Source organism: Andrena cerasifolii, chromosome 4 (genome assembly GCF_050908995.1).
Source record: "Andrena cerasifolii isolate SP2316 chromosome 4, iyAndCera1_principal, whole genome shotgun sequence".
NCBI lineage: Eukaryota > Metazoa > Arthropoda > Insecta > Hymenoptera > Andrenidae > Andrena > Andrena cerasifolii.
The window spans coordinates 20,196,695-20,213,791 of NC_135121.1; the positions used below are offsets into that span (position 1 = coordinate 20,196,695).

Below are 17,097 nucleotides of genomic sequence, written 5' to 3' on the forward strand. Positions count from 1 at the left end.
GCAATAGCTGTGACTACCCTCGCCTTAACCCCCGTTTCTTAAATATTCCACAAGTTCTTCCTCTTCTGTTTGCGAAAATACACTCTTAATTGCATCTAATGGTAAACCCATCATCGCTTCATTTCCCTCTTTCAATTTTTCGACATAACGTTCTAATGTTGTTTGCGGAATATTCTCGAGCCACTTTCTTCTACCCGATTTTGTTGCTTAAAACTTCATCTACGCTGCGTTCCTGACACAGGCGATTGGTCGAACGAGTATGCTCTAATGTGGAACGCAGACACACCGACCGATGCGACGAGTCGGGTGTCACGCGTTATCGAGGTCGCTCCCTTCCAATATCATCTCGATTATGATCGTACACGGCTGGCTACTAATCTGGTGTCCGGCTTCGTTATCTGTGCGCCACGATTTAGATCTCCACTTCCACTCGAGATAAGCTTTATCAAGCATCTACGATCCAGCGAAGAATGTAAGTAGCGCGGAGGGAGGGCTAATTCTTGCTCTCCGCCGAACGCAGTCCTCGAGTTTACGTTGCCGAACGAATGTTCCGAAGATTCGAGGACCGTGCTGCCATCTAGAAACGTGCCCCTAAAGCGAGAGGGCCGTTTTAGGGGATGAACAGGCTCTGTTACCCCGCGCACTCTATCCCTGTACGCGTTCCGGTGTTCGGATTTTAACGGACCAAAGGTTTGGCGCAAATCGCGAAGGAATGGGAATCTCGGTCACACTCTCGAACCCCTTGACGTCCAGCAATATTTCACGGCACGTATCTTCTCGGATTGTTGAGAGTGGTTGCGAGCCAGCGGGACCCCCTATGGTCGCCGGCTACACGAAAACATATACGTCACTGACGTACTGTTCGCGGTGATTCTGATGGATCCTGGGATTCGATGGGAACAAAAGAATGTTGGTTTAGCATGGAAGGCGTGTTTGTTATTTTGATGAGGTATAATGGGATGGATCTTGGGTGTTGATGCATAGCGCGTAGCAGGGTGCCGAGTCCAGAATCCCGTGGATCGAAATGGAGATCGGTACCGGGCCCCGTAGGCTTCTTCGAGACCCCTGTAGACAGGGGCCGCAACACGTCCATCACGTGTCACGGTTATGTATTTAGACATATCTCATCGCTATCCTTCGTATCGCTCTTCCTCGCTCCCCGTCCACCCGGCTCTGACCTTTCCTTCACCATTTTTCTTATCCCTTCCAGCATTCCCGTATTCGTCTTCACTTGCTACCAGCTTATCGTCCCGTTCTCTCTTCTCCTTTATTCCTTTAATCGGGACGAGAATCCGCTACAAAAATATTACCCTGCCGCTGACCGATGCCCAGCGACGCCGACGGCTCGTGCATTCCTCGTCCCCGTAGCACCGGAATAAACGAGCGCGCCCGTAACGAGGGAGGGGAAAGGGAGCTCGGGGGGGATCCCTAAATTAACCTTTCGTCGATCGGTCTTAATCGATATCGACTCCAACGAAATTCGTCGATCCGTTTCTTCGGGCTGATTCGATGGCTCCTGTCTCGGTGGCGCGGACAAAGCCCACGTTCCTCGCCGAGCTGCCGAGCTATCGTTCTCATTGATCGTCCGCTATATTTCAACATTAATATCCTAGATGGTGATACATGGCTCGCGTCAGTGTCGTGCGTACGCTCACGGACACTCGTCGTCCTCCGTGTGCTTCTACTTTTTCGCCTCTTTCGTTCGATCCGCTCTTTAACCAGCCTTCTCCTCTGCCGAATAATCACGCACTCGACAGAGCGACTCCCTCGATCGCTGCTCGTTAATATCGCCTGTCGCGCGTAGCCGGTAGTCTCGGCCATCCGCGCCGCGCCGCTCAGGTAGTTCCCTGTCGATTGAATCTTTTTATTGCGCCTAATGCAGAAGCCTGTTTCCAGCCGATATTCCATTAGTTCTATTCCTTCTGCCCCGTTCGCTCCGAGCAACCGCGTAGGTATACCCTGCCAACGCATACTTCGAACAGTGTTTATTGCGTACAAAATACAAGGATAAATATTAAAAGCTTCGTGGACGGTCTACGAACACGTGTGCGCGCGAACGATTGCTCGCCTTCGTTTTCGCGGGAAATTAAGATACAAGAGTGTTCCGCGGTGGTTGGCCACGCGGGCATCGTTGTCTGTCACTCGCCGTTCGCGATCGCTCTCGCCGGTTTCACCATGAAGTTGATGAAACCGTCGACGTCCTCGAGCTCCTTGGAGTAGAATTTCGCGGCGATGGTCGCGCGGCCCTCGAACTTTGCCACCATGGAGAAGGAGCACTCCGCGTCGGCGTCCACTTCCACCGAGTCCGGTAACTTCAGCTTCAGTTGCTCCTCCATGCCGGGCCCCTCGATCAAGAATCTACACTTCTTCAACGGGATGGGCAAGGGGTTCCTAAACTTGGCCGTTGCGTTCAGCTTCTCGCCGACCACCGCATCGTTCTCCAGCTAACGGAGCAAAAGAAGTCCCGTTTGAGCTCGGCGAGGATTTTCCCTAACAAGATTAACGCGACGCCGTGAAGTACGCACCGTGATCTTGATGTCGGGCTTCCTCACACGGAAGTCGTCCTGCGCGAAGTACTCGAAATTGGTGTCTTTGACGGTGGCCAAGCAGGCGATGTTGAACGCGCACTGATTCAACAATCGGGGCCCGTACTCCTCCCAGGAAACTTCCATACGCACCTCCTCGAGGACCCCCGGTCTCACCAGTCGGTCGATGTGCAGCCTTTTCACCGGGTCGCCGACGCGGCCCGTGTACAGCACCGTCTCCACTCTCAAGATCACGGAAACCCGGTACTCGTTGAAGCTGGTCCTGTTCTTAATCAGCAAAACGACGCTGCAAGAAGAAACGCCTCGTCAGCATTCGCGCGAACAGTAGGGCGGAGCGGACAATTTAAATTTGAATTTTCAGTCGGCCTGGGTGCGGGATAATTGTCGCTTGATTAACCAAACATAACTGTAAAAAAATTTGCAAAAATATCCATGTCAAACGATTATATAATCATTTTTAGGAGAAACAGGAACCTGCAGACAAGAATATTTTCTAATTTTTTTTTCTTTTCAGTTGTGTTTGGTTAATGAAAAGTCAACTATCCCGCACCCAGGCCGACTGAAAATTCAATTTTAAATTTTCTAGCGAACAGTCCGGATGACCGTTTAAATGCAAAGAGCAGAGACCTGAACGGTTGCCCGATTACGATATCGTCGCGAAGCTCAAAGTTGAACATAATATCGTTGAACTCCTCGTTGAGGTAGTACCGGCTGAACAACGACTGACTTTGACGCAGTGCCTTCAGCATGGCAGCCCGTTCCTCGTCCGATTCTGTCGGGAGAAAGTAACAGGAACATATTGGGAATGAATTAGAGGGGCGAGCTTTTACGCGATTAGAGGTAGGACTTACTTTCCGGATACTTGTACGTATGAGTGATGTCTTCCCTCGCCCATCTACCGACCGCTTTCGTGCTGATGAATTGGCCAATCCTGAAAGACTCTCCCCGTAAGATTCTGTTGCGCCGGATCGGTGTGTTTCCGACGGACGGCTTTGGAAACTCACCCGTACACGTCCTTTCGTATCAGCTTCAAAGGCTGAGTCGGCCCATTGTACCGCCAGAACACCTTGTCCGCGTTCACCTCGGCAAAAAGGAACGCGTTGTCGTATGGGCGAAGGACCTCGCCCTTCTTCACCGCGGACACGGAAGCTGGGCCGCAGCGGTACGCGTCCTCGCTCAACTCCTGAGGAGTCGCATCGATCGCTTGCCAGCCGGAGCAATCCGGCGACAAGTCCAGCCGCTTCATCCAGACCTCGTTCCACACGTGAAAGTTCCTGCGACAGGATCACCGTGTAAAGCGCGGCGCGATTGGCGTTTCGTCGAGGCTGCTTACCATATCGAGTCGCTGTTCAGCTCCTCCATGACTTTGCCCTCGGCGTCGACGAAGTAGTCGACCGTCAAGCTGCTCTGGGTGTCGTGCGCGCTGGAGTAATTGGTCACCACGCGGCAGGGTAGTCCCAGGGTACGGCACACGGTGGCCAGCACGCCCGAAAACACCCAGCACTGCCCGTACTTGACTGGCTTCTTGCTCTTGTAATACTGCTGGAGAATCTTCTGAGAGCCCAGCCACTTTGTCGGCGGCGTGCCGCCCTCGAAATCGTCGGACCAGTTGCCCATCACCGCCCCGTTGTCGTCGGGAGAGTTCACCTGAAGCGAAAGTAGCCTTAACGCGCAACCAGGCGGAGATCCGCGATAAAACTTAGGGGGTACGCACGGCCGCTGACAAAATCCGGGATATCACCACGGGATCGTTCCTGCCGGCGACTCGAACTTTGCCGACTTGCAGCATCAGATGCAGCGCGCAGTCCAATATGTCACGCTCGAACTGCGAGTACTTCCAAACCGTTGGCCTCAGCCGATTGTAACTTCCGCGCCATATCAACCCGTCCTCCGCCAGCACGTATTCCTGCCGCTGGCTCTCGTCCTCCAGGTACACCACGTCCTCTGAAAGATCACGAAATATACGCGATTCCCTTCTCTCATCCTGGGACAGTCGGATCCCTCGCCCGACCGATACCTTCGCACCACGGATTGAAGATGAGGTAGAAGGGCTGCTTCATCGTGTAGCTCACCGCTCCCTCCAGATTCCTGTTCTTGGTGTCGATGTCCATTCTCCACTTGCCTATTAGCGCGTCCGGGGCCGGAACGATCTGGGGAGCGCAACGACGAGAGACCGCGTTACGGCGCTATCGGTACGAACTTAAGGGGGTATACCCGTTTGAACCCTCGGAAAATGTATACATTTTGTGGATTTTTTTACAAGTCAACGGTTTGATGCAGATTTCCCGTTTTTTAACTATGTTTACATAGTATTATGAACTACTTATAAAAAAAGTTTCAGTTAAAAAACTATTGTTTTTCGGAAGTTACGGATACATGTCCGAAAGTCTCTGGATTTTAGACGGCTAAACGGTGGCCCTAAAAACTCGCGCTACGTTCAACCAATTCACCTCCAATTTTGCATGCAGAATCATAATAAGATTCCGCATCGTCAAACGAAGGCTTCTTTTATTTCGATTCCCCGTTTATTATTTATAAAGGAAAAAAGGTGGATTTTTCTCTTAGAAAAATTTAACTTTACCTTTGATCTCTCACCATTTCTTTATTTTTCAAAATTTTCAAAATCGCCTTCGTTGGACGATGTGGAATCTTATTATGATTCTGCATGCAAAATTTGAAGTAAATTGGTTGAACGTAGCGCGAGTTTTTAGGGCCACCGTTTAGCCGTCTAAAATCGAGAGACTTTCGGACATGTATCCGTAACTTCCGAAAAACAATAGTTTTTTAACTGAAACTTTTTTTATAAGTAGTTCATAATACTATGTAAACATAGTTAAAAAACGGGAAATCTGCATCAAACCGTTGACTTGTAAAAAAATCCACAAAATGTATACATTTTCCGAGGGTTCAAACGGGTATACTCCCTTAAAGCGTAGACGCGACGTCGCTTGCCTTTAACCGAAGAAAATTTGGTTGGATGGCGTCGACGGTGGCTTGCCAGGATCCCTCGGAGACTTCCCCCGGGTAGAGCACCGGAGCCGCGACGAGGGTCCCGTGTCCGTATTGCGGCTTCTCGATCCCGTCCACCGTGAACACCAGCGACATGCCATCGATGTTCGGGTCGTAATCTCTGGACACCGTGAGGTGCAAGTAAAATGCCTGCCCCCGTCTGACGACCAGCCTCCTCTTCTCGTCCTCCCGTGCCATCAGCTCGTACCTGGACGTCCTGTGGTTGTCTCCATTCTCCGCGATGCACGGGTCCACGTCCGAGATGGTCAGGACGGGGACATCGAAATCCTCCCCTGCGAACGGACAACAGAGCTTTCGTTACGCCTGAAATAGATGCTGAAGGATGTCGGACGCGTTGCATAACGATATTTCCCGCGGAACAACGGGGCATCCTGAAATACGTTACTAAATCTGTGCGCGTGGCAGATCGCCAGGTAAGATCCCGTCGGCAGTCAATTATTCTACGCGGGATAATTAAAAGTCCCACGTTCTTCCAGAACGGCTCTTGCCTTTTCTTAACGAACGCTCGGCTCGAATAGAATCGAAAGAGGACAGCGAGACGCGAGCACTCACAGTAGAATCGAAAGGGAAACGGTCTGAACCGGCGATCGTTGAACGGCCGGTAGCGGTCGTAGAATCTATAAAACATCCTTCGAGGACTCGGGACTGCGGACTCGTCCCTCGAAAACGAACGGAAGACTGAATCCATCGGCGGCAGCCGCGTCGAAGTCTCTTTCGCTTTCTAGGAGTTCCGAGAAATCACTGGATCACCGTTCCTCGTCGACGGTGAGGAAGGAAGCTCTGGCGCGGCGCCGCGCGGAGCGCCTCGTCACGTTGCGTCGGGTGGGTTGCTGCGTTCTAGGAGAGCTCCCAAGGACTTTTCTGCATCGGCGAGCGCGGCCATACATGGTGTCATCGATGACTACCTTTGCCAGTAGGAGTCACCTACTTTTCATCCTGTCGATTACTTCTCGTTATTTATTCGCAACCGCGGACTGGATTGTCCGCAGGAATTCCGCGAAAGCGCGCAAAAGGTCGGCTGCTCGATCAGCTGCTGGCCGGAGTAATCGCGGATGACAGTGAAATCATCCAGAGCCGGCTAACGAGGCCGGCGAAAAGCTGTCGATCGGTTCGCTGAAAGAGTCATTATATTCGCCGGCTTTGGAGACGGCAATTAGCTGGCTGCTTCGCTTCATTTCCATATACATTGTACGATTGCGGGAAACAATCGGCGTAATTCACCGCGATCGATTTGTCGGCCATTTGGTCATGACTTAATTCGCGGGAGAGTGACTATTAGGAGCAGGAGGCCGAGCAGTTTCCATTTACGATGGAAACGCGATCAAATTGTCGCCGGAGAAACGGGGCCGCGCTCGCATTCACCGTCACCCGTTTCCAGCTGGCCGCAGCTGGACCGATCCTTCTGCCTTCGATCGAGCATCTTCGTAACTTCCTATCGCTGAGAAAGACGCCCAGCAAGATTAAATTAAGGTCGTGTGCATTTTAAGCGGCCGTCCGTAAAAATCATTAATCTAGGACAGAAGGCATTAAAACCCCGGACGTTTCCACTTTTAACTATTTCTTATATCAGGTGCGATATCCCGGGACAAAATTTTCTGCGAATTATAGACCGTAACCGCGATCAAGGAATAAAAATAAAATATTTATGACTTTTTGAGCGAGCAGCATCGGAAAACCCGGAAAATCCCCTTGGACGTCCCCGAGCGCCCTAAAAAAGGGGACAAACCCGGGGAAACCCGGACGGATCGCAGCCCTACGTGCATTGGAAATGAGCGAGTGAAGTTCACGATCAAGCGGGATGCGCGCGATGTATCTGACGAGGGAACACCGCGAACCAGGACTCACCGATTGGAACGCAACTTTGCGGGGTTTTAGAGTGATTCGAAACAAGAACAACGGTGCCTTTGAAATACGACGCACGGCACTAGATGCAATTCTTAAAACGAAAAAAGATTTTTTCAGAAATGTGTCATAGCTTTGGAGTAAAAAATTTCCAAAGACCACCCTTTTTTCGGCCTCCTGACTGAGCATGACCCCTTAAGGGGGGAGCCTGGTGTAGCGGATCGAAGAAATCGATTTTTTTTTTTTCATAAATCAATAGTTGAACATCACGATAATATGCTCCCAAAGCAGCAAAACGAAATTCGAAAAATTAAAGCGGATATAGCCGATTTTGCTACGGAGCGCCAGGCTACCACAAAACTTGAAATGTGTTTTTTGCGGGCAATGTAACTAAAAAAATATTCAACCAATCGACTTGGCCTCGTGCACGGATATTTGTGAACATTTTCTTCGTAGTACTAAGTTATTAGTATAATGATATTGTTTAAATAAATAACTTTTTTTTAGACATTTAAGGCGAAAGTTCGTTGGAAACAGTGAACTTTTTATTCAAGAGGCCGCCATTTGTTCATTTTGCATCTTTTAAGTTTCAAATTTCTTCATTCTGTGCGTACACTCATAAACTAAAAGAAAATTGTTCGATTTTTCGTTTCAGACGAAACCAAAAGACGCTACGTTGCCCGCAGTGCAATATTTGCGTCGCCAACGGACTGGGCATAACTTTGTTATTTGCCGCTCTTTTTTAATAATTTTTTTTCGTTATATACCTTAACCTGGTAATACAATATCCTGAAAGTTTCAGAGAGATCTATCAAATACTTTCTTTAAAAAAAATTCCCGAAAAATGCCTCGATTCTCATTTAGTTACACCAGGCTCCCCCCTTAAAGGGCGATAGGGCCCAAACGAAAAGCACCGTTGTTCTTGCTTCGAATCACTCTAAAAACCCGCAAAGTCGCGCTCCAATCGGTGGGTCCGGGTTCGCGGTGTTCCCTTCTAAGCGAAGAACAATAGAGACGAAACAGCGGAAGGTGTTTCCGCGAACACGCGTTAACGGAGTGTCAACGGCGGATCGTCGGATAGATAAGCGTCGAGCGAGATGAAGATACCATCGTAAATCCTCCTCCCGATGCATCGGAATAGCGAGACGGAGGGAAGAAGATTTATCGGTGTGCCGTTTAGTCTCCGGGAGCCTTTACCTACACTCGGGAAGTTTGTTAATCGAACATTCCCCGTCTCGGTGTCCACTCTCTGATATAATAATCCATTAACGCGATTATAATATCCCGTTGGATGAATTAGCAGTAAGTATTGATCGATCGCGTAGTAACCGACGGGATGGCCGGCCAGTTACGTAATAAATATCGCGTCGAACGGTCGCGTAACAAAGTAAGTACCTGGGCACAGTGACGGGCGTCGTTCGATTACTTCAACCGGTTTCGTACGAAACCGATGCTATTTCGGTGAGTCAGTCAGCCGGCCAGAACTCATGGCGCGAGTCGCGTACCTATAGCCATTGTTTTCGGTTAGGAATAACGGTATTGGCCAGCCGGCTATATATATATATACAGCTACACACAAGTGTTCTAGAATCCAGATTATCCGTAACGGCCAGACGCGGTGACGCGTCGCGTTACTTTTAACGCGACGCAACGCGTAGCACATTTGCAATTTATATTCCATATGGCGTTTAGACGATTGCGTTCTCAAGTCCAAGAGCACTTGGATCGAAGACAGAGCTGCTCGGGCGCTCGATCGAAGACAGAGGCTGCGGTAAAATGCTAGAACTGTCATACGTAAAAATAGTCGACTTTCAATGCGACGGTGAAATCCACTTGTCGGAGGGGCCGCGGGGGGGGGGGGGATGCGCGCCCGTGACAGGGGCACTTGTAACGTAAACAATTGGTCGAAGGCCTGCGCGGCGACTTTTACAAACTGCCCGTAGCTGCGGCAATAAATACCGAGTATCTTTCTGCTGCAGTTTTTTCGCGCCACGCGTGCGGCAATAGTCGCGTAAAATTAGCATTCCTGTCGGTGCGTGCCATTGTAGGAGTATCAAGCGCGAAACGATGGAGAGGCGGCGGACGTTTTAAAGAAACACGGAACTTCGAAGATGCTTATCTCGTAATAAATTACGCTGTTCGAGCGTTAATCGTGCCTTGCCTCTTCCCCGACGCTATCGCGCCCCGCCGCAGCCCGCGTCGTAATCCGAACGCGACGCCTTCCGTTTATTTCCTGCGTAGCTTTCATTGTGCCCGGGACGATCGATGTTCATCCGGACGGTGGTCAGGATGAAAGTGGGTGAAGGGGGTGAGTGCCGCTTCGCAGGTATCTGCGATGAAGTCATTTGGTCGCTCACGAAGTTCGTCGAACTGAATCACGGGTCTAATCTCGCAGGAAGCTCGCACTCATTTCCGCGGCCGACTGACTCATAGATGGTAAAAAGAAAAAGCTCGCTATGGAATGCCGCGGGAATTTAGGGGAAAGACGCGGATAGTGACACGACTTTCCGTAATTAAAAGTGACGCGATGTTTGCACGGTCAGGGCGCCGCGCCACGCCGCTTGCGTAAGTTCGCTTTCATTCATGGTAATGTTCGCGCCTCGAGGCCGCAAATGCACGCTGCAGCGTCGCGTTAATTCGAACTTTCTATGTCACGCGGAAGATCGTTAGCCGTCTATTGGTAGGGGAGACCGGGGCTAGTTGACTGACGAGGTTAGCTGACTAATTCCCTTTACTCGTTGCATTATGTTATAAATTAATTAATGTGTCACCGTGACAAAAACTTGCGAGTTCTATCGGTGAGAATGAAAAATCTGAAAAGCTCGGCGGGAAGTAAATATTTCTGTTTCGACTGTTTATGAATTTTTGTCCACTAACAAGAAAAGATATCGAACCCGAAAATTCAAAAAATTCTGAAGCTTTGTGAATGTGTAGGGGATTTCCTCCTGATTACAACGCAATTTTTTAAAAAACAAGGGCGTGAAATTAACCCCCGAAAATTCGGCTGTTTTCCGATTTTCTGTTATAACTCGCGAAATGTAAGAGATAGAAAAAAAGTTTCCAGACAAAAGTTACTTCTTTTAATTAGATCTAGCATTTGGTAAAAAAAAATTATAAATTGGTACAATACCAATAAATTGGTATTGTACCAATTTTGGCCACTTCTTAAAAAATATAATACTTTCCCGTGTAAGCAATAAATGTAACCTTATATTTCTGGCGGTATACTAAACAAAATATTTATCATGTGAAATTTTCCACATAATTATTATTATTATTATTGAAACTGAAACGGGCATTGCCCAATAGAAGCCACAGTTACAACGACGTGGTAGGATTTTCCTGACACAATAGTCTGAAGAGCTTCCAACCGAAAGAAGAACTACTACCGGAAAAGAAGTCGACATAGTCTACATAGGAGCTAGCACTGAACATTAAGCGATTCATTGGATCAAGCGACCCATATTTAGATTCGAATTTGCGGTATACGAAAGGTGGCCTTTTTCCGACACATCTGCTAGGAGCATATAGATCAACGAGTTCCGGTAGTGCGGAACAATTAATTTCACTCTTTATGATCTTAAAAAGAAAGGTCATGTCCGTTACAGTTCTGCGCGCAGAAAGCGTTGTCATATTAAGTTTAACAAGTATCGATGCAAAATCATGATCCCAGACAGGCCTGTGAATGTGTAATTTATATTCCGCAAACCGCAGAAACCTATGTCGCACCCTTTCCACTTGAGTATTGTATTTAATTGTATTTGGAGACCATATAATGGATGCATACTCTAAATCAGGCCTAACTAAGGATGTGCACAATAACTTTAAAGTAGCGGAGACCGGGGCTAAAAGTTCCGGGGGTAAGTTGTTCCGACGGCTCTATCTTCAAAATAAAAAGAGCGTTGTACTTTAAGTTATTTTATCCGCGTGAGTTGATCACGCCACTCTGTCGCCCACTTTAATAGCGTCCGCGGCAGCGAATTGTGTGGTTGTAAGCAAGGACCTATTAGTCGCGTACCAGGTAAGTAAAAAATTTTCTATCATTATTCTTTGGTCTATTTCAATCATTTAACGTCGATATTATATGTGAGACTGATTAATAGATTATAGTTTTAATACCAAAGATAATGTTTCTGGTTATTATATCGTTTTGGTTTTCTTTTAAAGATAATACATTTTTGTTGGTCCGAGCCTTCATAAATAAATATTATTAATAAAATTCTGTTTTATTTCATTAGAAAATGAAATGTTTCATTAAAAGGCAACTCTTATATCTTAGTAACAACTTACCCCAATGCGATAACAACTTGCCCCATTTAGGGGTAAGAATATATTAAATACAAGCTTAAAATCAGAAAATATAATAAATTTAACAAGAAATTAGTGAACAGTGAAGAGAATAACTACATTATTTCCCAGCCATTTTTTATGTTCTCTCGAAATCGGAACTTTTAGCCCCGGTCTCCCCTACTTACATTTACAAAGTAATGCTCATAATAATGATCCGCAAGCAATTTAAAAATAAGATGATTATGCACATGGCCAAAAACAGTGCAGCGGCCACAAACGGTAATTTGTAAACTTTTGGTGCGCGACAATTCAAGAAAATACCAATGGTCTGTTTATAAAAATTAGAAATGTTAAAAATTAGTCAACCAGCCCCGGTCTCCCCTACTTATCGCTGGCGGCAGAGAGTCCGATTCAAAACGAGTGCTCGCGCTGCTCGCGAAACAGGCGGAAGCTGAGACTTTCCATCTGGCCGAGAGCCCGAGTTTATTTTCTTCGGTGAAGTACTATCGACGAGGCGCGCCTCACTCCCGCGATTTCCGTTTGCTTGCTAATTTCAGGGAAACCCGTTGGTTAAACGGCTAAACTATGGGGGAGTATCCTGCCGAAAATTATTCTCGTAAATCCTTGGACCAGTCTCACCTTGAAACTGTACTGGATCGCAAATACTCGAGACGGGAATGCCGCGAGCCACCTCTACCTTCGCAACGAACATACTTGCGGTAGGATGTTGCAACTTTTATTTACCAAACTCGTGCGCCGGGGATGGGAACCGATAATATGCTCGCAAGTCAATGGAACGGTGTATTTGCGCGGTAACAGTGACATCATCGCCGAGAAGGACGCGTCGCCGACAATTCGGTGCGCCTCGTACCTATCGCGTCGAAAAACGGTGATTAGAAAAACACGTTCGGAGCATATCGGGTACCGAAGGACACTGTGCGCATTTGCCAACACGTGCTCTCTTAAAATAGACGTAACGCTCGCTCGCTTAGGAAGGAAGAGCAACGACGCCGCCGGGAGCTGGAGATTTTGAAAATACTTTGGCGGGTTCCTAGCACGAGTTTTCAATATCGCAGCCGCGTAGGCGTATTAATAGAAGCGCGATAAAACTTAGCGGTTATATCGCACCGAGTGCCTCGGTATTCGTGAGATTCGGCTCTACTCGTTGAGTCACAGGGGTGATCTGGTCTTGGGAATTTGTTGAGCGCACTGAGAAGAGTTACGGCCGCGCGAGCACCAGCATCCACCTCGATAATATTATCTCCGGAATGGTATCGTTGACCCTAAGGTCCGCTTCGCGTAATTTCTTTCTGACACGTGCCAAGGCACAGGCCGTTTCCCGATATCATTTACCTAACAAATAGCCAATTAACCCCGTTCAGCTACGGGTCAAGCGCGCTAGAGACGAGCGAAGGAATTAACTTCTAGGAGGGCAAGATAAAAAGCCTGCATCCCCAGTGATTTACGAGTACAGGAATGCGGCTGGTGTTTGCGGGTTACGCGTCCCAACCTGGGTTGATTGGTAGCGCCAATGTACGCACAGTTTCAGGAGCAACGACTCGCGGAATTTATGTAACGCGGCATTCCAACCGGGGGTGGAATTCATCTGCCTGCGACATACCTGGCTTAGGCGTAGTGGGTGGACGTGGAAGGCACTCCGGCTTGGTGCACACCGGCCTCAGAGGGCTGTCGGTTACGGTCTCGGGTTTGAACACTGCTCGGAATCGCGAGAAGCACGAGCAGCATGAGCAGCACTTGCCCATTTTTATGAAACCCATGGTGCGGTGAATACAATGAAAGGCTCCTCTGTTCCTCGTGGCTTTGGACGGGCTCGGGTTCGGGCAGCCTGCGTCTGTCACCGACACGTGTCGCGCGATCTTTAATGCCGATCCATTTCGAGCACGTTTCTTCCACAGAACAGTCCGCGCAGAGTTAATGCTTCCTTCGAGGACGAGGCAGGTTTAATTGGTGCTTAGATTCGTTTCGCGGAACGCAGTTCTGCGCAAGAAAGCGTTCCTTCGAGTAGCCGCAGGAAAATCGGAACCTGGCGGTAGCAATTATTCGATCAAGGGCAGCTGGTGTGCGTAGTTAAACCATAGATTTACCGACACAAAAAGTAATCCTTTCGCTCGCACGAGCACCGATGATTGCTGCACTGGTTCAATGGTTTTTTAAGTCTCGATAGCTTGTCGGGGAGATGCGTGTTTCAGGTGCTCGAAGAACTAGAGCGCCGTGCGAATTTTCGGTGAACTGTGGATCTACTTGTCGGGTGGACGTCTCGGTTGTTCGATTATTTTAGAAACGCTTTTGGTAATTCGAACACCCCGTCGAGGTATCTCTACTGGCAGCGCACTGATGATATCACGTCGCGTTTTCAGCGGCAGCGCGATCTGATAGAGGCAACGCGTCGTGACGATCTGCTCGCAAGTAGATGAGCGACTGTCAGAGACGATCAGCTGGCAGAGAATGATGCAAACGACAGGATCACCGTGCAGCCTTCGGTTAATTTTTAGGCGATTGCTAACAGTAACGATGTGTCTGCCTTTTTCACGTAGGCATATTGCTGGCTTGTCGGCTCTCGGAATGCGAGTTCTAAGCAGCGCGCCTCTGCTTCATTAATAATTCACGATTTCCATGTTTTATAAGTGCGCGAACGTAAGCATTGCGCTTATACAATCAACAGACGATAAGACCATCCACGAACAGACGTGTCATTGTTTCAAAACAGGAAGATAGGAAGATTTATTTACTTCGCTTGCTGTGGCTGATTTAACAGGGTGGCTTGCGAGCTGTTGCCGCCTGGGCCCCTGCACAGGAGGCCCCCCGAAGTCCCATCTCCACAAAAAATTATGATTAGGTATTGAGGTTTCCAAACACTGCATTTTTTTCATACTAATACACTTGGCCCGTTTTTAGTTAGCTACCTCTTCATTTTCCCGAAAAGAAGCCTTTTCTCTTAAGGGGTCATTCTGGTAATCACGCTGCAAAATTCGGCAACGTTCAGGTTTTTTTTTCTCAGTGAATACAATGAATAACGATGTCAAACTTTTTTTTCATTTATTAAGCTACTTGTAACGTATACGGAACAATTTTTTAAATGCGCTTTTAATTGTGCTTTTTTCAATGTTATCTGGAGTTCAAAATCGCGCTTTTGAAAAGACGGCGGGAGTGATTTCAGCTCACAGACTCGTCTGAAACAAAAAAACCAAACTGATTCTTAATCATTATGAGTACCGCTATAATATTATAAGTTTCAAAATTTTCCATTCTTACTTGAAGTTTGAATGCGCGCAATTTTGTTAAATTCTCACTTACGTGGCTAATCCTGGCACCTGCGATAGCGGTACTCGTAATGATTAAGAATCAGTTTGGTTTTTTTGTTTCAGATGAGTCTGTGAGCTGAAATCACTCCCGCCGTCTTTTCAGTACCGTGATTTTGAACTCCAGATATCATTGAAAAAACACAATTAAAAGTGAATTTAAACAATTGTTCCGTATACGTTACAAGTAGCTTAATAAATGAAAAAGAAGTTTGACATTGTTATTCATTGTATTCGCTGAGAAAAAAAGCCTGAATGTTGCCGAATTTTGCGGCGTGATTACCAGAACGACCCCTTAAATCCGCCGCTGTTTCACCCGAACTCTGATACTTACTACCGGGAAAACAAGACTGTCCGAATGAATGTTTGTTCCGCGTGATTGTCGAACGCGATCACTGTTTAAAAATCGTACTCTCGTTAAAGAGAAATACCGTTACTCATATAGTTCGCGGAAAAGCATTACGCGACGCGCAGAAATATGTATTTGTCGATGTTATTTGTCTTTCCTTTTAAGTACCAGCATTTTGTTTCACGCAAACTCTACAAAAGTTTATTCAAAATAAATGTTGCAAATAACGAATTACAAGCACATTTGTATACAATATATCAAATATACTACTTAAGAGGCTTTAAAATATTAGATTAAATCAAATTCTGTCTCGTTACTGTAACTCGTACTCTCGTTCCTAATATCTTCTATCTTTATAACGGTTTGCATTATATCGTCTACAAGTACATATAAGTATCTGAATATGTAGTAACCGGATGTGTCCTGAAATGAAATCGGAGTCGGTAATTAAGCCCGAGGCTGAGTATGTTCTTAACATTGAGAATCGCTTACTTCTTGCACTTCTAAGTTTACGGTCCCACGTCTTCTTATTCCTTGGATATAAAACTTCATTCTCATATGTCGCACTCCGTCCTTTTCGAAGGTTACGTGACTACACGATTACATAAAATAATAGCGTGTGCAGAGAATGTAGATGAGAACCACTGGAAGGTATGGAATTGACCTTACCTCACATGATTTCTGCGCCCACGCCGATTCTCTTCTCCGTACGCTTTAATGGGCTGTCCAAGAGCGTCTATTACTTTTGGATCTTTGATACACTTATCTAACGCTTTACCATAAACGCCGTTTGGACTTTTACTAGAAAACAATTCATTGAAAATTACATAAAACATGAAACCAGTGATTCCTATACCACCAATTATTATGCTCAAGTATCCAGCAGATTTTGTGTTCTCTTTAACTGAAATAAAATCGACATTTAAACGGATATAGATTTCTTAGCACTAATATCTTAGCAAGGACATACGAAATTTACCTACTTCCGCAAATCCAATCTGCACTTTGTTCTGAGACTCGACAGAGTCAGCTTTAGCGATTGTCTTCTTAGTGCAATACGACAGGCTCTGCTGGCTGCTAGACGTTGCGTCGAAGGGAGCGAAAATGCGCGCATTTGTTAAACTAGAGACGGCCGCAAATCTTCTGTAAGGAATGTAGTTGACTACCCTCGTAGATGCCATTCCCTAGAGAGTTATTATAGCTGATACAAGCAAAAACCCTTTATTCGAATAAAAGAAACGCAACAGGCAAACAGTGACTTCGAAATATCTACAGAGTCTCGCATAAACTTTATTGATAAGTTGGATACAAAACAATTAACCATATCGAAAGGTACATAAACATATCGATTACTACCATACAGACGATCTTGAACGTGCTTTGCACGTTATAAGGTAATTACAATAACGGATTCGAAATCATTGAAAACATAGTCGTATGAGCTACGCTATAGCATAATCTCAAAATACCTTTACAGAATTAACCGCCTGTTACCGTGACAATCTTGCGCATTTACTTACGAGCGAGAGGTATTTTACTTGTACAAAAGTGTCACGTTTGCAAGTGAGGACCGTTGATTGCACTTCAAAGAGAACTCAATTTAAACGGCTCTTTCATAATCCTTGATCGCGTTCAGTTATTCTGTGATCCTAGCATAAGAGGCGAAACGATAACTGAGTTAGGTTATGAAGCTGCGAAGACAAAACACAACATAACCTAT

The 17,097-nt window shown here is 46.8% G+C and overlaps 2 protein-coding genes across 5 annotated transcripts; both read right to left on the bottom strand.

Moving 5' to 3' along the window:
- Positions 1 to 1,970: 1,970 nt before the first annotated feature.
- Tg (transglutaminase) lies at positions 1,971 to 13,873 on the bottom strand. 2 transcript variants are annotated; one of them, XM_076810666.1, is made up of 10 exons: positions 13,330 to 13,873; positions 5,499 to 5,848; positions 4,564 to 4,696; positions 4,261 to 4,490; positions 3,880 to 4,193; positions 3,551 to 3,820; positions 3,398 to 3,477; positions 3,174 to 3,318; positions 2,526 to 2,832; positions 1,971 to 2,444 (listed from the first exon to the last, which is right to left on the bottom strand). In XM_076810666.1, the coding sequence occupies exons 1-10, from the start codon at positions 13,484 to 13,486 to the stop codon at positions 2,139 to 2,141; spliced, it is 2,292 nt and encodes a 763-aa protein (XP_076666781.1). In that variant the 5' UTR covers positions 13,487 to 13,873; the 3' UTR covers positions 1,971 to 2,138. The 2 variants fall into 2 exon arrangements, with proteins under 2 accessions (XP_076666781.1, XP_076666782.1); XM_076810667.1 differs by lacking the exon at positions 13,330 to 13,873 and adding an exon at positions 6,129 to 6,372.
- A 1,648-nt stretch (positions 13,874 to 15,521) lies between these two features.
- Positions 15,522 to 17,041, bottom strand: LOC143368198 (mitochondrial import inner membrane translocase subunit Tim21). 3 transcript variants are annotated; one of them, XM_076810678.1, is made up of 5 exons: positions 16,898 to 17,041; positions 16,357 to 16,561; positions 16,047 to 16,281; positions 15,870 to 15,969; positions 15,522 to 15,800 (listed from the first exon to the last, which is right to left on the bottom strand). In XM_076810678.1, exons 2-5 carry the CDS (start codon positions 16,556 to 16,558, stop codon positions 15,666 to 15,668), a joined length of 672 nt encoding a protein of 223 aa, XP_076666793.1. In that variant the 5' UTR covers positions 16,559 to 16,561; positions 16,898 to 17,041; the 3' UTR covers positions 15,522 to 15,665. The 3 variants fall into 3 exon arrangements, with proteins under 3 accessions (XP_076666793.1, XP_076666796.1, XP_076666794.1); XM_076810681.1 differs by having other exon boundaries at positions 16,357 to 16,578; positions 16,898 to 17,035; XM_076810679.1 differs by having other exon boundaries at positions 16,847 to 16,983.
- Positions 17,042 to 17,097: the final 56 nt, after the last annotated feature.

Bases quoted from the DNA above. Each gene is read 5' to 3' on its own strand.
- Tg (XM_076810666.1), bottom strand. From the start codon at position 13,486: ATGGGTTTCATAAAAATGGGCAAGTGCTGCTCATGCTGCTCGTGCTTC. The intron at 4,697-5,498 runs GCAAGCGACGTC...TGCGCTCCCCAG, and splicing joins CAAATTTTCTTCGGTTAAAG to ATCGTTCCGGCCCCGGACGC. The intron at 2,445-2,525 runs GTGCGTACTTCA...TTGCTCCGTTAG, and splicing joins AGCCCGACATCAAGATCACG to CTGGAGAACGATGCGGTGGT.
- LOC143368198 (XM_076810678.1), bottom strand. From the start codon at position 16,558: ATGGCATCTACGAGGGTAGTCAACTACATTCCTTACAGAAGATTTGCG. The intron at 16,282-16,356 runs GTAAATTTCGTA...ATTTTATTTCAG, and splicing joins GATTGGATTTGCGGAAGTAG to TTAAAGAGAACACAAAATCT. The intron at 15,970-16,046 runs GTAAGGTCAATT...GTAATCGTGTAG, and splicing joins GGGCGCAGAAATCATGTGAG to TCACGTAACCTTCGAAAAGG.